Raw genomic sequence first — 21,071 nt, 5'->3', positions numbered from 1 at the left:
ACGTCTTTTATCAGCTAAATATCAAAAGATCTGATATCTCGGTTACATCTCCCGTCTCCATCTTGGTTGTAGTCTCATTGGATCTAGTCTCACCTAGTCTCATCTAGTCTCATCTATTCCCACCCAACAATGCCAACCTCATTCATGCGAATCCCCTACCGAGATCTCCTCCCACCACCAAACATCATCCCCCCATCAGCATCCACCCTCCCCGGCGCCATCACCGCCCTCCAAGAGTTCTTCCACAACCCACCCCCATCAGGCCTACCCCCCTCAACAGTCGTCCTCACCGGCGCCGGCCTCTCAGTAGCAAGCGGACTGGCCGATTACCGAGGCGTCAAGGGCACCTATCGCGTCAACAAGACTCACCGCCCCATCTACCACCACGAGTTCATCTCCAGCCATGAGACCAGAAAGCGATACTGGGCGAGAAGCTTCCTCGGCTGGACGACCATGAGCATGGCCAACCCCAACTCTGGCCACTACGCCATCCGAGACCTCGGGAAACTTGGTGTCGTGAAAGGCGTCATCACTCAAAACGTCGACTCGTTCCACCCTCGAGCCCACCCGGACATGCCCACAGTTGAACTCCACGGCTATCTCCGGTCTGCCGTCTGCATCACCTGCCGAAATGAGTACCCGAGAGATGTCTTTCAAACCGAGTTAGCCAGATTGAATCCGGTTTGGAAAGACTTTCTGAAAGAAGCCATCTCCTCTGGAGCATTAGAAACCGAGGACCCAAACGAGAAGCGGACGCGGGGCGTCAAGATGAACGCCGATGGCGATGTTGAGGTCCCCGGCGCGCCATACACCACCTTTCGGTATCCAGCCTGTCCAACATGCCTGACTCGCCCACCACCATTGGCAGATGGCACCAAGGGTGTGGTCAAGGTAGATCAGGACGGCGCATTGGAGCCCATCAGCAATGCCGGTATATTGAAGCCGGCTGTGGTCATGTTTGGCGACAGCATCTCTCCCGAAGTCAAGCATGACGCTGACAAGACCATCGATAACGCCGGCAGGTTGCTCGTGATGGGTACCTCTCTCGCGACATACTCTGCCTGGCGGCTAGCCAAGCGCGCCAAAGACAGAGGGATGCCCATTGCAGTGATAAACATGGGCGGTGTGAGAGGGGAAGAGGCCTTTTTCACCGATTTGGATCCGAAGCAGGCAGGGGGTCAGGGGGTGAGAACCGAGATATCCACCGAGAGCCTATTGCCAGCCCTCGTTCAGGCAATGCGCAAACCGGAAGCTCGGAGCCGCCGCCACCACCACCATCATGATGCGCCTTATGCGGTGGCCTTTGAGCGAGCAAATCCCGCAGAGGTTTTTAAGGATTTCTTGTCATAGATTTTTGTAGAAATATACCGCGCGCACCTCAAGAAATGGGGGTGTTTAGCTTGCTAGAAGAAGCCTTGGCTTGAAAGAGCAGATTTGGGGGCTGGGCGTCTTGCAGCAGCAGCTTCAGCATCAGCTTTGACCTGAGCAGCAGCGGCAGCAGCAGCTTCTGCCTGCTGTCTCTTTCGTGTAGCCTCCTCGCGCTCGATTTCTTTGAGGACTATGAATAGTGTCTGTGTCAGTGTTTTGTTTGCTTTCACCTGTTCTCTGGTATAAAAAACAAACCTTCATCCCACTCTTTTTCGCGTTCTGGATCACCTGTGCCCAAGACCTTTTCCACGTCGACGTCTTGGCCGGATTGGAGTTTTTCGACTACTTCGCGGAGGAGGGAGATGCGGGCGTCGGACTGGCGGGTGAAGGCTTCGTAGTCTTTGCGGAGGGCGATTTGCTGGATGGACATGGAGCCGATGAAGAGGAAGATGCAGATGAAGAATGTGGCGGGGTTCCAGTCTTTTTTGGGGGGTTGTTTTTGGGCGGGGAGGGAGCGGTGGTGGTTGTCCTTTCGGAGGGGCTTGGGGATCATGGAGCGCCAGAAGGATGGTTCGGTGACTGTGCTAGATGCCCGAGAGGGGAGGGCTGTGGTGGCTTGGAGAAGAGGGGTCGCTGTCGTTTGGGAGAGGAGGGGGGTAAGGAGGGTGAGGCGGAGGGTTGGGCGGTACATTTTGACTAGCGGATCGAGAGGGCGGTTGGTGGGATCGCGAATTGAGCTGGTCGGTGGTGGTGGTGGTGGAGGTTGAAGACGTTGAAGTTGAAGATCAAAACTTTGAACACGAATGGATCCCACCAACGGCTGTTCAACCAACCCCTGCAGGAGAAAGCACCCCACCCCATCTGAACGTTTCTTTTCCCGGCAGGCAACAAGTGTGGAGAAGGCTAGATTGTTGCCTGGTCAACCACCCAGCATGCACCGACTTTTCTCCGTGGAGTCAATAATCTCTTGGCGAGCCCCATTCTGGGTGGTAGGAAACACATTCAAACCCGTCCATCCAGTCCACTGCCTCCACGCCAGACGACATCACTCGCCCACCCACTTCTTCGACAACATCCTTGTCTTCTTGTCTTGATAACTCCCATCACTTCGTATCGACGTCAACAACTTTCTTTTCCCCTCCCCCCACCATCTTTTTGGTCGTTTGTTTAGAGGAGACAGATGTTTTAACGAATTGCGACCTCGCTTTTGGCTGTTTTGCGACAATTGCGATTAGAAATGATATGATTAGGAAATCAGAAACTCGTTTGTAAATCGACAGCAACAAGCAGACATTTTCTCTTTTTTCCCTTCGTAATGGATACAAACAACAACAACGCCACCACCAGTCAAACGGCTGCTGCCGCCGTCCGCAGCGCTGTTGCCTCGGTCGCGACGTGCACCCCCGCGACGTCTGCGTTGTTGAAGAGTTTACTCCTCCCAAAAGAAGAGAGCAGCAGCGGCAGCAGCACACCTGCAGTGGACGAGCCACCGTCACGAACAACCTCCCGCGCCGCGACTGCTCGATCGCGGGCTAATACTGCTACCTCAAATGTATCCCGAGCACCCTCCCGCCGGGGCAAGACTCCCGCCCCAAACCCCCCAGTAGATACCGCCGGCGGTCTCTCAAGCCGTGACAAAGCCACCCTCGCGACGCAGGTCATCAATGCCGCGCTGAAAGCCCTGTCGGAAGCAGCCAAAGCTTCATCTACTGTCACCCCCGCAACAGAAGAGCCCCCGCCGTCGCCGTCATTAGTCAAAACCGCGACGACAAGGCAGACGTTACGACGAACGAGCTCAGCACCGATCTCACCCCTCCAACCCCGCCCGTTGAATCGGCAGTCGACGTCCCCCTCTGTCCCGCGACATGTGCGATCACCTTCCAAGCCGAACCTGTTGGGTTCTTCCCCGAATTTGTTATCGCTAGTCGAATGCGCGCGCGTTGCGCTGAGTACATTGAGGCAGATTGTCACCGCGGGAAAGGTCACGCTGCCGGAGCTCCAGCTCGAGAGTGGGATTTCTGCTCTGGTGAGCAGGTTGATCACACTTGGTTTGCACGAGCAGGCTATTCGGGAACTGAGAACCCTGAAGAGAAGATTGGAGACTTTGTCGGGGAATGAGAAGAAGGCGCCAGTGACAGAGCCGAAAACCACGGCGGAGGCGTTTTCCGAGATTCTTGACTTTGGCTCTGTCAAGCTGTCCGGTCCGGCGCTGCTGCTGGCCGTCACGACGCAGATCCAGGCGTTGAGGGTGTTGGGGCTGGGGAAGAAGCCCTCTGCGATAGAGGCGGTGGTGGCGCATTTGGGATATGACAAGACTTGTTCCCCAGTCAGGTTGCTGCTGCAGGCTGCCGCGGAAAAGGGGGCGGACAAGGGGAAACTGGGAAGGCAGATGGAGACTGCGGCTCAGTGTCTGCTGGCGCTTTGCCCGAGTGTGTCGGGTAAGGATGATGGGGTTGCTACGGAGCAGAGGCTGAGTGTCTCCCCCGGCACAGCGCTGGAGCTGCAGGTTTTGGGGCTGGAGATGAGGTTGCAGTGGTGGGAGATGGTGAAGCATCGGGGGGATGTCGAGAAGGAGGTGATGGTGCCGTTGTCGAGATTTTTGGGCGCGTTTATAAGGAGGACGGCGGCCGATGCGAAGACGAGTTATAAGGTTGTTGTGGGGGCCTGGGAGAGGGTTGATACCCGGGTGAGGGGGCTGAATCTCAAGCCGAAGGTGGGATCGAGGATGCCGCTTGCGATGATTTATCAGACTTTGGCTACGCTTGCGAAGGAGGGGGGATTGGTGAAGGAGGCGGTAGGGTGGGGGGTTAGGTTGAGGGATATGATTGGGGGGGGAGGGTCAGCCGAGTCGGTTGTGAAGAAGGTGTCTGTTGCTGCGCAGTTGTTGGGGTGCCAGCTGAAGGATAGGACAAAGTACTTGCATGATGATGGGCTGATTGGGGAGGTGGTGGCGGGGATGATGGGGCCGTTAAGGGGGGATATGAGCGAGTTGGATGAGTTGCTGGGGAATGTGGTGCAGGCGAGGAAGGCGGCGATTTCGGTGCTGGTGGTGGAGAGGAAGAGTGAGGTTTCGTCACTGCAAAAGGGGACGAGGGACCAGTTAGAGATGTTGGTGTTGCAGACGCCGAGGTTTTGTTTAAGATGGTTGGGGAAGCCGCCTGGACCTAAAGGCAGCACGAAGGATTATTTGAGGTATGAGCAACGACGACAACTGCTGCAGGGGAGTTTGCAGCAGAATCTGGAGTCGGCTTTTTTGGTGGTCAAGGTTAGGTTGGAGGAGGGGAGGATGGCGTGGGAGGTGACGGATAGTGTTTTGGGGGATTGTGTCACGTTGTTGGAGTATACGGGGAGTAGTAACGGTGGAGGAGAAGGGAGTTCGATGTATGTCAAGATATCGCATTTTTACTACCTGCAGTATAATGCGCTCCGGCAGACGATCGCGGATCCCAAGGACCCGAGTCCGTTGAGGGCGCTGAGGAGGTCGGTGGATTGTGTCAAGTATCGGAGTGGGAAGGAGAAGGAGAAGGCGCAGTTGATTCTAAAGTTGGAGAGGCAGAGTGAGTTGGCAAAGAGGTTGGGCAGGGGAGAGGAGGCGATCAGTGCGCTCTTTGCCATCAGGACGAGTTTGCTTGAGGATGGGGTGCTCGCTACGGTTGCCAAGGGGCTGGCTACACAATCACCGGTGGCGGTCTGGGAGCGTGATGAAAAAACCGAGGCGCTGTCACGGGCCCTTGTGGCCATCGCGCAGATGGAGCAGGTCTGGATGGATTGGACTGTCGATTTATCCGAGGCTGAACGGGCGGCTGCTTTGGAGCACAGACTGAGGTATGTCTTGCTGAGAGCAGGAAGCAGCTACACGGATGTCACGCTCGAGCACCCCTGTGTTGATCAGCTGTTGAGGATATACATCCCCACGAGGTACCCGATCCGACGGCTTAGGGTGCTGCTGAGTCTGCTTTGTGCTGCTCTGGGGAAGCTCGATAAGGCAGAGGAACTCCTCGCGGTTGCGAAAGACGCCTCGCAGGTGGAGGATTTGGGCGAGGACACAGGCCTGGTTGGGTATCTGCAGCACATGAAAGCTCTCTTTGGGAGTCTGGCTGCGGCAGTGGACGGATACAAGAATGCAGGCGCCCTTCGGGAGAGCGTGGTTGTCTGGCAGGGCATCATCAAGTCATGCCAGGACAAGGCCGCCCTGGAGAAGCAAGTGGACGATGTTGCCGGTCTTCTCGACTATCTCCAGTCTATCGCGGACTTCCTCCGGATGAAAGGCAAAGACGAGATGCTCGCCTCTGTACTCGAGCTCGTCACAGACATCTCCCAGGTAGCCGCTGCCCAGGGCTTCAAAGCCGAAGAGCTGATTCAGCACAACTCTGCCTTGGCCATGCAATACACCACCCTAGGCCGGTCCACAAAAGCAGAGCAGCTCTTCACCAAGGCCCGTCAACACCTCGGCCCGCAAGCCTCGGGGGACACCACCACCGCGTTTTACCTCGCCTGCGCTGAGCACGCGGTTGCCTTGGGCGACTTTCAACAAGCGGAAGAGCACCTTGCCTCCGCCCGGACAGCCTACACCACTTCCTCTACCAGCACATACACCCGCCTCCAGAAAAAACAACTCGTCGCCTATGCATTTTATCTGCATTCGATCCTCGCCCAAGAAAAAGGCGACTCCCACCACGCGCTGGTGTACTCTAGAGAAAGCGTCAGGGCGATCATGGCGGAGTGGGTAAAGTTGGAAGCCCAGCTCGTCGCTTCTTCTATCACCTCCTCCTCCTCCTCCTCCTCCTCCTCCCCCGATCAAACCGATCTGTCCCTCGCTACCGCAACCCAACACCTGCCTGTTGCTGCTTCTGGACCGGCCTTTTGGAAAATGTTTCAAGGCTTGTTTCGGAACACGATGAGGCTCTCTTTCGTGTACGCTCACTTGGGTTTGTTTCAGGAGACGATGTACTATGCTGAGCAAGCGGGGAAGATTGCGGGGCAGGTGGACAGCGAGTTTTACAACTGTGCGGTGGCGGGGTGGATGGGGAGGTTTCTTGGAGGTCGGGGGATTGAGAAGGCGGGGAGTTGTTGGGGAAGGCGACGGGGCTGTTTACGGAGGTTGCTGGAGAGGGAACTGGTTTGGGGCGGCCGAGTTGGCGGTTAGGTTGTCAGAGATCTGTGTTGGGGTGGGGAATTTGAAGGGGGGTTGGTTGCTGGAGAGGGCGGAGGGATTGTGAAGGGGTTGGTGAAGGACAAGGGGTGGAGGACGTGGAGGAGGGATGAAGAAGTTGAAGATTGAGGAGGGGAGCAAGGGGACGACAGCGAGGGGAGGGGTAGGGGGGAGGAAGGTGGTTGGTGGTGGGGGGGTGAAGAAGCCTGTTCGGAAGACGGGGGCTGCTGGGGCGAGGGCGGCTGCTACGAAGGCGAAGCCGGTTGTTAAGGCCGCAGCTGCTGCTCCTGAACCCGTGGTAGTTGTGGAGGATGCGCAACTTGCGAAACTTCGGGCTTCCATTCTCGTCCAGAAAGCGGTGCTGATGCTCAAGCAAAAGGAGTGGGCTGGGGCTCAGAGTATTTTGAGTGAGGCTGCTTCTGCTACGACGGTCAAGTCTTCTGACCTGTTACCTACGCGGCAGCTGGCTATGGCGTCGTGCTTGTTGGGTATGAGCATGGAGCAGATGGCTCAGGATCCGGTCTTTTCCGTCATTCAAGATTCCACCATTTCATTCCCGGCGCTATCGGGCATGGAGAGGCTCTCTTTAGTGCAAGCCTCGCCTATGAAGGCAGCTACGTCACCTAAGAAGGGTGCGAGGGCTGCTGGCAAGGGCGAGGGTGCAAAGGACCTGTCACAAGGTGTCTACGTCGACAACCTGAGAGAAGCACATGATTATCTGCTTGAGGCTCATTCTGTCGCGTCCAAGAGCGGGGACTCGGCGCTGATCCACAAGATTTCTGGCATGTTGCAGCATGTTGGGTTGTTCCTCACTGCTACTTCCTCCTCGAGAACCAAGGCGACGATTCACTCTGCTCAAACATCTTACTCTGTCGAGCTGGCGAGAAATCTGATCTGGAGAAGGGAGAGAAAGGCGATGATCCAAGAAAAGCACGCGCCCAGACATGACGGCACCGAGTGGCCGCCCGCGTTGCAGTCTGTCACCTCCCGGAGATCAAGCCTGGGATTCACGCTGGACTTGCACAAGATTCAGAGGGACTACATTGACATTGTCCCCAAGAACTGGAACGTCATCTCGATTGCGCTTAGCGAGGGGAATCAGGACTTGTGCATCACCAAGCTTCAAGCTGGGCAGAACCCGTTTGTTATCCGGTTACCGCTTGAACGCGCGACGTCACGAGATGCGGATAGCGACGTGTTCAACTTTCAGCAGGGAAGGTCTGAGTTGTTGGATATCATCAAGGAGATTAATGCTACTTGCCACAGCGCAAAGGATATGAATCAAAAGGGCGCGAAAACGGAGTGGTGGAATGCGAGAGAGGCGCTGGATGAGAGGCTGAAGGAGTTGCTGGAGAACATCGAACAGATTTGGCTCGGGGGGTTCAGGGGCATCTTTTCGCAGCACTGTCGGAAGGCGGATCTGTTGGCCAGGTTTCAGAAGAGCTTTTTGGCCATGATGGATAAACATCTCCCCTCGCGAAGACAGGTGAGAGGGAAAAAGACCAAGGCTGCTGCTGCTGGTCAAAAGGTGCAGCTGGACCTGAACATCCTCGAGCTGTTTATCGGGTTGGGGGACGCGACGAGGCCGGGCACGGACTTTGACGACGAGCTCACCGATCTGCTGTACTTTGTCGTGGACATTTTGCAGTTTCACGGCGAGAGGAACGCGTACGACGAGATCGATTTTGACTCGATGGTGGTGGAGACGTTTGATGCGCTGATGGGGTATCATTCGGCTGTGAATGAGGGGAGGAGTAGGAGTAGCAGGGGGGGGGAGGAGGAGACGGGGATTCATACAGTCTTGTTGCTGGATAAGGCGCTGCATGTTTTTCCTTGGGAGTCGCTGCCTTGCATGCAGGGGTTGGCGATTAGTCGGATGCCGAGTTTGGCTTGTTTGAGGAGGTTGATTTTGGAGCAGAGGTTGAGCGAGCCGCCGGTGGGCGAGGGGGGGGGGGGGTTGTTGGATGTGGAGGGGCATCATGTTGATTTTGGGAAGGGGAAGGGGAAGGGGGCGTATATTTTGAATCCGTCGGGGGATTTGGCGGCTACGCAAAAGACTTTTGGGCCGGCACTCGAGAAGAATCTTTCATCGTTTGAGAGCATCATTTCGAGACCTCCGACGGAGCCTGAGTTTGAGAGGTTTTTGGCGGAGAAGGACTTGTTGCTGTATTTTGGGCACGGGTCTGGAGCGCAGTATATCCGTGGCAGGACCATTCGTCGTCTTGATCGGTGCAAGGCTGCTGTTCTGCTCATGGGTTGTTCCAGTGCGGCCCTGACAGAAGCTGGAGAGTTTGAACCCTCTGGTCCAGCGTGGAATTACATGCTCTCTGGCAGCCCAGCGGTGGTGGGGACGCTCTGGGATGTGACAGACAGAGACATTGATCGGTTTGCCGGCCGGATGCTGGAGACCTGGGGTGTCTTGCCCAAGGGCGCGGTGGAGGATGATGGCAAGGGGCGGAATACAGGCAAGGGGAAGAGAGCCAGAGGGGATAAGAAGAGGAGTTTGGTAGAGGCGGTAGCGGAGGCGAGGGAAGGGGGGTGTAGGTTCCGATATGTGACTGCGGCGGGAGTGGTTGTTTATGGAGTGCCTGTTTATGTCTGGAAGGAGTAGGTTGGTTGGGTAAACTGTCGAGAGTATATGGATGATTAAGAATTGGGGGTCGTTGAAACAGTGGGCGTTTTGAAGCATATGATTACTACAAGGCATGGGAAAGGATAGATGATGAATGTCTGAGGGGATAGGGCGTTTTGTTGGGATTATGGAATGTGGGATTATTAATTGGATTGAATAGGGGCGTTTGATGGATGAGGAGTTTACTTTGTAGGGATAGGGAGGGGAATTGGAAGAGTTTCACGTTGTAAATGATAGATGTGTTTTGAGGCTGGCATTATTCTCTATTACTTGCTTTTACATGATGTGACCCAGATATTGTACCTACTTGGTTGATGTCCTGATCGCAAGCAAATCAATTTAAACATCGTCCCAGCATGCAAACTACACACAAGCAGACGAGAGTCTACCACAAGGGGCCCTCCCCGGAATAGCCCTGGCGCTTCCAAACGGAGACCTCCCCATGGTCGAGCGTGAACGAAACTCGGCTCTCTAATCAGAGGCTGGTAGGATTCATCTGAGCTGTATATACCTAGATAAACCATACTTTGAAAGAAAGTCAACAGGCCTCGTGAATATCTTTGAAGGCCTCTTGACTATCTTTCGAGGCCTATTTTCTTTTCAAAAAGGTATAAATCAACATCTTATCTCACTGGCAGTCTTTTGTCCACGGACAATGTGTTAGGCGTTCAGTGTCCGATTCAGGCTTAGCGTGACGCATTTAAAACATCCCATATAACCGACCCAACCACACAAGCGCGCAAAGCACCTCGACGTCCTCATTCATTCATTCGCATTGCATCACATTTTCTCCCCAACGCAAAAACACCAAAAAAAAAAAAAAAAAAAAGAAGAAGAAAAGAAACGACACACACACACACACCCGACACAAAACACCACTCTCTCTCTCTTTCCCAACCCTGCAACTCTCCCCACCAACAAATCCAACCCCCAAAACAAAACAAAAAATGGCAGACCAAGACCTCCTCCTCTTCGCCCGCGAATCCGCCTCCCGCTCCGACGACCTCTACGCCCTCCTCTCCCTCGACGCCACAGCCACCGACCAGGACGTCCGCCGCGCCTTTCGCAAAAAAGCCCTAACCGCGCACCCCGACAAGGCGGGCGACAACTACGACCCCGCGTTGTACGAGCGGCTGGAGCGCACGAGGGATGTCCTCCTCAACCCTGAGGCCAAAGAAGTCTACAACAATGGGATGAAAGCCGTTCTTGAAAAGAAACGACAGAGGGAGCAGATGGGCGCGAAGAGGAGGCAGTTGGTTGAGGAGCTGGAGCGTAGGGAGGAGGAGGCGAAACGGCAGAAGACGGATGGGGAGGGGGATGGCGGGAGGGACAAGGTAAGGGATATGGCTGCGCGGGGGAGGCGGAAGATGGAGGAGTTGAGACGGAAGAGGGAGGAGGCCGAGGAGCGGGAGAGGGCTGTTAGGGAGAGGGAGGAGGCGGAACAACAACAGCAAAAGCAGGAGGAGAAGGCGGAGGAAAAGGATTATGATGGGGAGATTGCCGAGCTGGAGAGGAGACTGGCCGAGAAGCAGAGGTTAAAGGCGGAGAAGAAAAAGGCCAAGAGGAAGGAGGAGACCAAGAATGAGGACCAGGCAACATCATCATCACTCCCTTCTGACACCATCAGGAAAGAAAAGGATATGGCTGACCGTGGTGACAAGGTCTCGGCTGCGACGACGACGACAACCACGACAAATGCGAATAGTGATGCTGGGCCGACGGGGCAGCCGGGGAACAAGTTTGCTTCTACTATGGCGAGACTGAGGGCTGCACAGGCGAAGAAGGATGAGGAGAAGAGAAGGAGAGAGGAGGAGGAGGCGAAGGCAGCCGCTGCTTCGTAGATTTTGCACCCCGTTGTTAGATTTTCTAGACGTTTTGCTCATGATACCCAGAACAGATCTTTCTCTTCAACGCATTGACGCAGTTCTTAGCTAGGCCTATCTACAATCATGCGTCACTGTACTAACCCATCAGACTATAATGCTAGGGCATCATGCAGCAGCACAATTCCATAAGCCCAAGACTTGTTGTACAGTATTATACATGTGCAAGTATCTCACAATCAAGATACACATTTCATCATCATCAATGTCTCCTCCCCTTCTTCTCCATCTTCTCATCCAACTTCTCCCTCAACCACCCCGGCACAAAAGCCTTAACCCTCACCTTCTCCCCTTCCTCCCCCTTAACCTCAACCTCAAACTCATCCCCCTCCTTAAACCCCATCCCCGCCCCCACCGCCGCCTCCCCCGGCAGCTTCAAATCAGTCATCATCTCCAACCTCCCCAACACCAACCCCAAATTCCCCCTCCCCCCAAGCCACTTCCCCGCTGGTCTCCCCCTCGCGCCCACTCTCGTAACATTACTCCCCGCCTGAATCCTCCCCGCAAGATCCCCCTCTTCATACCGCAGTGATGTCGGTGGGGAGGACGCAGAGGAAGGATAGAGCATGGCAGGCAAAATCCTCTTCCTCACCACCCCCCTATGCTCCGTCCTAATAGTCAACTCCTGCCCAACATAGCACCCCTTCCTAAAATCAACCCCCCCCAGCAAATCCAGATTCGACTCGTGAGGCAAACCCCCATCCCTCACAATCTCCTCCTGCCCCTCCGCCACACCATTCGCGTACCGCAACAGAGTGTAGACCTCCTCCGGTTGCATCTCAACCCCTTCCAATCCACTCCCACCCCCAAAAACTAAACCCCTTTGCCAGGATGGAACCCTCGGGTCGGGGCAGTAGCGTAAACTCTCACTTTGAGCCGGGATAGAATCCGGACTCCCCCAAACAGCAATCACGCTCGCCTCTTCCTGTGGGAGAAGGGCGATGGCGCATTTAGAGCGGAGTTTATACCGCTTCAGATGCTTGACTAGCGTTGCTGCTTCGAGGGTGGAGACCTCGATGAGGAAGCTATCTGGTGGTGAGGAGGTTGACCTCGGGTCGAGGTAGATGAAGACGTCGTTTAGGATCCTGCCTTGAGCAGACAAAAACGCGGCGTAGGTTAGGGTTGAGGGGGTGGTGGGGAGCTCGTTGGTGAGGATTCCTCTTAAGAACTTGGCGGCGTCTGGGCCGGAGAGGGAGATTAATGATCTGGAGGGGAGGGGGGAGATGCCTGAGTGGGGGAGGCCATTGTCTACCCTTGTTGTTTCGGAGGTGGCTTCTTGACGGAGGAGGGGAGAGGTGGAAAAGGGGCGGAGTTGCCGGGGTAGAGAAAGGGGTATTTGTTTTGGTCGTGATAGTGGTGGTGGTGAGTAACTTGGCCGGGATGATGATGAAAAAACCCTTGCAGTGGTGGTGGTGCTCGGCAGGCTACCGGCAGCGATTGCTATCCTCCTTCTTACGACAGGCTGCATTTCTGAGATCGTAATGAAACAGAACAATTACACCCGTTGTAAGGATTTCACAAAACCAATGTGTTTCGTGGAAGCTCTCGTCGGATCAGAATTTGGCCGTCAGTGACGTAGACTTTTCGATGTTCGGCAACGACAGTTTTGCCGGTCGGCGAAAGCGGGACTTGTCTAGGCCGAGGGGTGGTGATCTGTGCGCGGGCTATCAGCCTTGTGAGAGAGAAAGAGACTCGGCGTTGTCGGGGTTGGCTCCGGGCGGTCGGGTGTATCGATAATCTCCGCTCGTTATCTGACACACCTCACCCACTGGACTGATGGACAGTGACTGGATCAGTTTTTTTGCGGGGGACGAGAGATATCTCCGTTCGCTCCGCTTTGTTGATTGATCATCCCGTTGATTTTTGGTGGGGTTTTTTAGTCCGCTGTGGATCGCTTATTACACTAACACTTACACTGGCCCAAGTCAGCGACATATCGGGCGTTTTCAAAATAAAAGGGCGTGTGTGTGTCCCTCAGAATGTCTAATTACATTTGTACTTTGATGCCGAGAAATCCACGGTGAAAAACCTTCCGGGCAGTAAGCGATACGCAGGGACGAGCAATTTCAAGGACTCTGCAGCAGTACAGTATTTTTCATCAAAACATATCCCGTCAAAGCTGACAAAACAGGGGCGACAGTAAACTCCGGGATGGCCCGGTGAAGTGTGGAAGAAAGGGAGGTGGATGACTGAGCCACATGTCATCGACTACGACCCTGTTCCCGTGTGTGTGTTACGGAAGAAGCTCCGTTCAACGGACGGAATCGGGGAGGTGCGTGTCAGTTGACTCACGCCGAAAGTGCCGCAGACAGAGACGAAAAGAAAACCCGATGGGAAAATTCCCTCGCGCTATTTCCCCATGACTTGTCGACTTGTTCCTATCGCGAGCCTTGCTGTCCTGCGTATCCTCTCTGCCCGGCTGCATCCGTACCCGATCGTCAAGGAGCGAGCGAGCGGCAGATGTCCCGGGTGACCCCGCGGTGGCTTCGAATCTCCAGCAAATTGAGGTGTGAGCCTGACCGATGAGAATCAAGACCTCTCAAGGAAAGGGGGGTGTCCCTTGTCTCACCCCCCACAGTTTACCGATCGCCAAAACATCACGAACTGGGACAATCATAAAAATGAGCCTTGCAGCCTTCAAACAGGGCAGTCGGTCACGAACTCCATCGTGTCAGACATGGTCATGATGTTGATGTCCTTCACCGCCCTGGGTATTAACTCGCTGCCTGGGCGCATGCCATAGGTCATCATGGTCCTTCCCGCCTTTTTGCACCTGCATACGCAGGAGAACACTGCCTCTGCCCAGAGGCATAGGGAACGTAACATCTCGCTCTTTGGAACAGTCACACAAGGCGTCCAGTTTTCTCCCTTCCCTATAGTTCTTGACGGGTTCCTAGTTTCTCGAGCTCCTGTTCCCTCACGTAATCATCATGTAGGGCTGAGAGGGAATTCTCATATCAAGATGCAAAGAACTTTTCTGTTGAACTGTAAATTCATACAGATTACCTGTTGTATAGAGCTGTGATTGACTGATCGGAGGGCATCAGTCGCACCGCAGTGAACGGGATCATGAGCATCAGGCCGGGAAGAGCCCGGCATCGAATATAATGAACTGATCGTCTTGCACCCTCGGATTCAGGCCATGCCGTGATGTTGTGACGATCACCAGTTCCAACGGGCACAATCAACATCGAAAGCCCTCAATACGAAAATTACAGGCCGATGTAGACGGTCGTCAAGGTTGCTCATGTTGCGCTCATGATACCTTTTCAATGTTGTTTCCACTAGGTCAACTGATGGCCTCCAACATAAGAAGAACCCGCAGCCGTTTCACACCTGACCCTGACTGGTGAGGCCTGAAAGTGTGGCCGGTGATGCGATCCGTCTACAGCACCGTTCCCTTGCCGTTCCCTACCCGCGCAACCCTAAAAAGAGGTGCCGAACCCGGCAGTCTGGGGCAGCGGGTCGTCGTTGCGGTTTCGTTTGGGTCGATTTTCGAATCGCGGCGCCGCTGCATCGAAACACCAGTGAAAGACACCACGCCGCCGCCGCCGCCAACGCCGCCTCCAGTGTTGGCCGCCATCATCTTCAACATTGAAACCCCCGCATTTTTTTTTTTTTTTTTTTTGTTTCTGTCTTTAAGAGAGAAATGATCTCGTTTTGGCTGCGCTATATGCCGCCGGGTGCTGCAACCTCAGGCAGGCTGTGTGATACTGCGTTATACTGAGCGATTTACTTGTCCCAATCCCGAAGGTCTGATGTTGATAGAGGCCAGGCCAGGCCAGGTGGTGATACCACTCTCCAATCAATCTTTTGCTTCATCTTCAAACCTCCGGTGTCGTCCACAAGGGCAGTGCCCATCATTCACTGCACTCTTTTCCCAAGACAAGCAACGTTTCCGTCCTGTCGTGTGTCGCTGTCGTCACGCGTAGGATATGCACAGCCCTCTCCATGGTACACACATCAATCAATCAGTACAATACTCGGAAACTCCCCCTTTTCGGTCCAAAAAATGCCAGACCCAGCTCTCTGGAAAAGTGGCTTTTTCGTGGCTGGCTTTGCGTTCTCCCCCAGTCAAGTTGAGTGTCGATCCCGTTCGACAATTCAACTTTGGGAAACGGGAGGCTCTAACTGGACGGATTACGTTCCCCAAGTCCCAGCCCTACGATGATGTTCGCTAACCCCTGCCATTAGGGGTTTCTGGAGCAGAAAACGGAAATACCGTACTGCGGCGTAAAGAAGAAGAAGAAGAGATCTGATTTCCTTTTTCCCGATCTTTGGGAAATTTAGCGTCGTTGTCAGGGTATCAAGATATGTACACAACAGCAGGTACGTGCGCAAGTGCGGTGAGCATACCTAGCCAACAAAGCGATGCGTTTGCACCATTTCAATCTAAACTGAAGCAAAGCAACCCTCAGGAGGTGTTATCACAAATTGATGATGATGCATTGCGATCAGATCACTGATCGATAGCTAATACCTTGACCGCCTCAACATTTTTGCTTTTTGCTTGGTAGTTGCTGTTCAGCTCTCATCAGACTGACACTTACATATATGTTGGTGATTTCCCTAATCGGAACCGCTGCCGAGCTGCGACATTATCAAAACACCAAAACAAAGACCCGGATATCTCCCCCCGTATCATGATCCCCATCAGCCGCAATCCGTTTGTATTTATATAAGGTATGAAACACATCACCCTCCCAATCTGACAACGGAAACAAGACCCGACCCTTTGAAAGGCGTCCCGGCCGCCGCGACCCGCGGACATCAATCCCGAGTGCCGCCCGAAAAATCATCGCAGACAAGCTCGGAAGCCCGAACCACTTCTTCCCACATCCCGTATCTCAGCTCCACCTCATTCACGTTTTTTTTTTTTTTCCTTTCATCCACATCGTCGTGCAGGAACCCCATCGTGTAGAGAACTCCTCTCACCCCCGCTCCGGGGAGCATCCCGGTTTCTTACCTCCCAGTCACTCACCGCTATCGTCATAGGTTTTCACCAATTGTCAACAAGCTATGTAAAATTTGACAACGCACACAATACTTTTCCCTCTGTCTGAAACTTTAGTTTTGCGGGGAATGTTGGGAGGGGGTTGAAGCAAACGTGCAAAAGTAGCTGCCTGATGGATGATATTGGACGTTTGCAACAAGAAGAGGCTGTGAAGCTGACCCGCTCGCCCGCCCAGCTGTGCAAAAGTCCCATCCTGTCAGCCAGATCCACCACCAGTTCGGTGGCCGACCGCGTCTGGTGGCTGGCTGTATCGTATTCTTACAGCACCACTCACTACCAACACCAAAGGAAAAAAAAAAAAAGGAAAACAAAGCCCAGCGTCCACGTAAGAGACTTTTCATCACTGCTGTTTCTGTCAATCCGACCGAAGCGAGCACGAGCACCCCCTCCCCCCTCTCCATATTACCGTTGGCTTCGAAATCATTCTACCCAACCGGTAGAAGTTTTTTTTTCGCTATAGAGATCGCATTTACAAATCCTCACCCAAGCCAAGACATCGATTGGAAATTGATGTCAACGTCAAAGTCCTGAATCCCGCCCAAGAGTTCTACAAGGCTTCACCCACCCCCCCCCGGCGTGCACCTAACACTTCCATTCAAACCACCCCCCCAAATTCCAGGTCCCAAAGCTCCAAAGTTTCCAAATCCCAAACCCTTCCTCCCAACTGTCCAAAAAATAAAACGGCGCGCGCACTACAAACTAACTCTTTCAAACCATTGTGTTAATCCCAAAAAGAAAAATATGTCTTTTGTTATATCAAAGTTCCATGCTTCATGTCTTGTGTAGAACTTTAACCCCGAAGCCTCACATCCCGTGTTCTCCAAAGAGGCGAAGAGCCGAGGTCTTGGAGACACAAGTATTCGTACCCAAAAATGCCGAATCCTCGGTTAGGACTTCCCTACCATTGGCACCGTTTGCCAGAAACACATGCTCAATTGAGACACACATTCAATTCACGATTGCAAACAGCCAACTGTAAAATTTTGTGGATTATTTTGGTATTGAATAGAGCTTGCACACTCAACCCTCAGGGAGCGAAGCAAGTACTCTTGTGAATAGTAAATAAATAATAATATGAGTGTGGTTTTGTTTCCTTCCCCATTGATTTCATCCCGCTTTCCTCCCATTGCATCATGCTTTCCTTATTCCTTTCCATATATATCCCCTCCACCCCCCAAAATGATGATATAAGAAATGATGCCGCTGTGTATTTTCCTCCTCGCTCGCTGTGTGACAATGACCCAAGAAAAGAAACAAAAGAAACCGGTGGTATCAAAGTGTAGAGTGAGTTGTTGTCTCTCCTCGAACCCTCCCCTCCAAAAAAATAACGCCTACCCAATGCAAATGATGACAAGAGAGGAAAAGACGGCGACTAGTAGATCGATATCCTCGCCGGGTTTCTCGGCGGGAGATAGAACCCTTCCTCATAAAAGGCGTCCTTGTCCCCGTGCCCCGTCGCACTTTGTATCGTTGTGCTCTTCTTGTCGTCAAAAGCGGGTAGCGTAGTGGTTGGTGGTGATGGTGGCATGGACGACTCGTCGTCGGTGGTGGAGTCGGAATCGTCGAGGAGCTCGGGTGGGGAGGATGGTGCAGAGTGAGAAGATGTTCTCTGGAGGGCGAGCTGGGTGTAGTCCTCGTCGTCGTCTTCCATGTCGTAGTCCTCCTCTTCTTCGTCTCGGTAGTTGTAGCCCTTTGGTGGGAGCATGCTGGCGTGGGAAGGTATCCTCCTGAGGGCGACGACCGCGTCAGCCATCTCAACGTCCTCGTCCGAGTCGAGGTCATCCTCGTCCTCGTCGTAGCTGCAGTCCGAGTCGTCGGAATCAGAGTCGGCGTCCTCGGCTCTCCAGTCGTGCTGGGGCTCTTCCATGTGGTCGGCCCATTGGATGTGGCGGTTGTTGGTGGATGGTGGTGGGCTCTGGGTGGCGCCACGGACGGATTGGTTGAACCACGATTCTTGTTCCCTCTCGGCATCGGCGAGATCTAGCATGAGGGAGTCGAGCAGGTTGGCGTGTCCGACGAGCAGGCGGAGGTTGTGATCAGGGCGGGCGGCTTCCGAGGAGAGCTTGGCCCTTGCCTTGTGGGCGAGGAAGTACGTCTGGGCAATCGACATGGTGGGACTCTTTCTGAGGTGGTATGGTGATGGTGAAGCTGGGTAGATTGATTGCGAAGCTGCCTGGAGCTTTTGAGAGTGTGTTTGGGTTGTTGTAGACATTTTGTAATCGGGGTGCTGACGGCAGCAGGCTTCCCTAATATTTGTTGCTTTTGGCGTATTTTCTTGCGAGTGACTCAAGGCACCGACGAGCCCGATCCCGGCTGGACCCAGTATTTGATAAAGTTACAGGGTCGGGGGTGCGTGCAGTGGGTGGTGGAGGGGTGTGGGGATAGGCTAGGCTGTCCTCTGTCCTCTGTCCTCAGGTAAGGTACAACAACTCAGTGTCAAGATGTCAAGATGTTTTGTTGACAAGCAGTCACAGTGTGGAATCTGGAGTAGAGAGTAAAAAGCTCATGAAGATGGACACTTTCAACTGACGGAGAACGGAGACATCAGAGGGGGCGGTCATGCTCCTTTTGTAAACCCCTTGACTGTCCTTGTTGGTGTTCGGCTCCGTCCAAGACACCGCAGGGTCACCAGCGAATGTATCATCCGCAGCAGCTGACAAAAACCGAGAGTCCGACACCCCAGTCCGCCCGCTTCCCGCCCTTTTACTTCTACCCTTGTAGGCTAGCAGGAACGCGGCCTTAAAACCACCACGCCTCACCGCTGTAATCTTTCGTTTTGTTACAGACTGGGCCAACGCCTAGGTCTTTGTCTGCCCCCTCAACCTGCCACGCACGTCCATGTCTTGATGCCTTGCCCACCGACGTGGCTCTCCTCCTCAGACCGGCACGAGGCCGATTGATTGACGTGCCCTGCAATGTTTGGCACGTCTGGGCATTATCCAGAGGACTGCATGTCATTTGGTTTCCTCCCAGGTTTCCCCAGAGTTTGAGGGTCCTAAAGTCCACCAATCTCCGATCTCCGATGGATATCGCTTGATGATGCCATATCAGAGAGATCAGAGAGATCCATGAGCTGTTACTAATCAGCAATCAACCCTAAAAGCTAAGTTATAGCTGCCCGCACCCGACCGACCGGATGAAAGAGAGAAAACGGCGGAGAGTTTCGCCCTTCTGTCGGCTTCTTCTGCAACCGTCTTCGCGGCATTGAGAGGTTATCTAATCAACGCAGCCCGTCCAATTTCACATAGAGTCGGTTGCCTTGATTTCTAATGGGTTCCGGCATAGAGTCATTTTGTCATCCACTTGACCACCACCCACCAGAACAAGGCAGCGAGGCAGCACCGCTGAGCAAAAGCAACCGAAGCCAAGCCAACCCCAATCAACCCCCCCCCATTCTACCCCTCGGCAACAATCCACGTCATGAGCCAACGACTCGAACACGACGACACGACGACCACCCCATCACCAACCACATTTGAACATCCCACATTGGCAGATTGGGCAGGCTATACCAATACATGCGCCCTGTCTTGAACGCATACGGTACATAGCTTACCAGCGCGTTCGGTAACAGGATCCCGCGGACACGGAGACGGCACCAGTATCTGTGCAGTACAAGACAGTCATCTTCATGCCCTGGGGAGGTAAAAAAATGCGCCGCATGCAATTCGTCGGTTCGTTAACATGGTAGCATTTGCCCTATCCGTATGCACGGAACCCCTTCGCAGCGAACGCAATTTACCCCAGATGGGACACAGGAACGAGAGAGCACCGCCTCATTTGAAAAGGACCATTGTCTATGTAATACCAGCGGTGTGAATGAGAGATGATTCATTAGCTCAGAGTCGGCTGTCGATATCTGGCGAGCTGTACGACACCACAAGAGTAACTAAACTCCGAGGGCATCAACCACCACCACCGAATAGAAGATCTTTTTTGCACCGCCTCCGAAAATGTGTGTGGCTACGGGACGGGACAACTCGAGAATTCCTCGTTCTCCTCCCCCGCACAGTTTCCCCCTCCCCCCCCTTTCTGAGCAACGAACAAAAGGCCGCGAACGCCGCACACGTTACAAGACCCCCAAGATGGGTCTTGGCACGGAATTCGGGCCCTGATTCGTGCCCATTGGCCCCCACAGATAGGGCTGATAGACACTGGGTGGAATTGGGGTCCAGGGGTTTATCTCACTCTCTGTCTGTCTACCAGTCGGGGTCCAAGGGGAAGGTAAGACCGCAACCACCACCACCACCACCACCACAGTCAGTAACTGGGAGGCACAGCCCGTGAGACCCGTGGAGCCCGTGGAAGAAAACCACATGGCGGTCCCGGCGGCGTTGAGCTTGCACCGGGGGTTGTTGGCTGCTGCAGAGCGGGAGCGGTGGTTTTCTCCTGATGGAGATGACCGTCTGCCAGGACGGAAAGGTGAGCGGCGTGGAGGCGCTGGGCGGGGTGCACAAAATCACGACATCGCGGGCGTCACAGCACCAGGGGCTGTCGATGCGATGGTATCATGGCTTTGATTCAGGGACAGGGCTGAGCTCACAGGCAACAGAGTATCACAGGTCGGGTCTGCATGAAGGGATCGTATCGTATCGTATCTACCACCGCCAGCTATCACCGATCATGGATCGTCATTGATCAACTCTCTAAAAATCCGAGCAATGCTGACGGTAAACTTAAAGGACTGAAAATCACCCAACGCAGATCAGGTCATTTTGAAGAAACCCCCAAAGGCAACGTTAACATTTTTCCCCATATTTTCTTCGTACTCTGGACCCCATTTTACTTTAAAGGGGGGGGAGGGGGGAGGGGTATATCAGATCGTATAGGTATAATACATATTATCAGGACTTTTGTTGTCAGCCTTGTTGTCCATCAATCTGTCTGTTACAATCCCCAGTTTAAATCCAACCCTCATTTTTGGGGTTTTTTTTTTTGCGCTGTTGCGTTCTCATAGTCCCCCGTCAACGGCGGTAACAGCACTAGTATACGAGCCTGAATGTTACTCTCTCTCTCTCTCTC

General features: G+C 53.9%; 7 protein-coding genes across 7 annotated transcripts; 4 read left to right on the top strand and 3 right to left on the bottom strand.

Moving 5' to 3' along the window:
- Positions 1–67: 67 nt before the first annotated feature.
- Positions 68–8,504, bottom strand: QC764_710420 (uncharacterized protein). The gene is made up of 2 exons (XM_062950660.1): positions 1,624–8,504; positions 68–1,558 (listed from the first exon to the last, which is right to left on the bottom strand). Exons 1-2 carry the CDS (start codon positions 2,057–2,059, stop codon positions 1,404–1,406), a joined length of 591 nt encoding a protein of 196 aa, XP_062796691.1. The 5' UTR covers positions 2,060–8,504; the 3' UTR covers positions 68–1,403.
- On the top strand, positions 130–1,350 carry QC764_710430 (uncharacterized protein; the record flags this gene model as incomplete). The annotated part of the gene is made up of 1 exon (XM_062950661.1): positions 130–1,350. One exon carries the CDS (start codon positions 130–132, stop codon positions 1,348–1,350), a length of 1,221 nt encoding a protein of 406 aa, XP_062796693.1.
- On the top strand, positions 2,684–6,514 carry ESP1_1 (separin protein; the record flags this gene model as incomplete). The annotated part of the gene is made up of 1 exon (XM_062941111.1): positions 2,684–6,514. The coding sequence occupies one exon, from the start codon at positions 2,684–2,686 to the stop codon at positions 6,512–6,514; it is 3,831 nt and encodes a 1,276-aa protein (XP_062796692.1).
- ESP1_2 (separin protein) lies at positions 6,630–9,131 on the top strand (the record flags this gene model as incomplete). Its single annotated transcript, XM_062950659.1, has 1 exon — positions 6,630–9,131. One exon carries the CDS (start codon positions 6,630–6,632, stop codon positions 9,129–9,131), a length of 2,502 nt encoding a protein of 833 aa, XP_062796690.1.
- A 968-nt stretch (positions 9,132–10,099) lies between these two features.
- Positions 10,100–10,993, top strand: QC764_710400 (uncharacterized protein; the record flags this gene model as incomplete). The annotated part of the gene is made up of 1 exon (XM_062950658.1): positions 10,100–10,993. The coding sequence occupies one exon, from the start codon at positions 10,100–10,102 to the stop codon at positions 10,991–10,993; it is 894 nt and encodes a 297-aa protein (XP_062796689.1).
- Positions 10,994–11,237: 244 nt separating this feature from the next.
- Positions 11,238–12,503, bottom strand: CAF17 (ccr4 associated factor; the record flags this gene model as incomplete). Its single annotated transcript, XM_062950657.1, has 1 exon — positions 11,238–12,503. The coding sequence occupies one exon, from the start codon at positions 12,501–12,503 to the stop codon at positions 11,238–11,240; it is 1,266 nt and encodes a 421-aa protein (XP_062796688.1).
- A 4,918-nt stretch (positions 12,504–17,421) lies between these two features.
- On the bottom strand, positions 17,422–18,261 carry QC764_710380 (uncharacterized protein; the record flags this gene model as incomplete). The annotated part of the gene is made up of 1 exon (XM_062950656.1): positions 17,422–18,261. One exon carries the CDS (start codon positions 18,259–18,261, stop codon positions 17,422–17,424), a length of 840 nt encoding a protein of 279 aa, XP_062796687.1.
- Positions 18,262–21,071: the final 2,810 nt, after the last annotated feature.

Source organism: Podospora pseudoanserina (assembly GCF_035222485.1).
Source record: "Podospora pseudoanserina strain CBS 124.78 chromosome 7 map unlocalized CBS124.78p_7, whole genome shotgun sequence".
Lineage (NCBI taxonomy): Eukaryota > Fungi > Ascomycota > Sordariomycetes > Sordariales > Podosporaceae > Podospora > Podospora pseudoanserina.
This window is presented reverse-complemented; position numbering and strand designations above follow the sequence as displayed.

Excerpts from the sequence above, each read along its gene's own strand:
- QC764_710420 (XM_062950660.1), bottom strand. The coding sequence starts at position 2,059 with ATGTACCGCCCAACCCTCCGCCTCACCCTCCTTACCCCCCTCCTCTCC. Across the intron at positions 1,559-1,623 it reads CGAAAAAGAGTGGGATGAAG|TCCTCAAAGAAATCGAGCGC; the intron begins GTTTGTTTTTTA and ends CACTATTCATAG.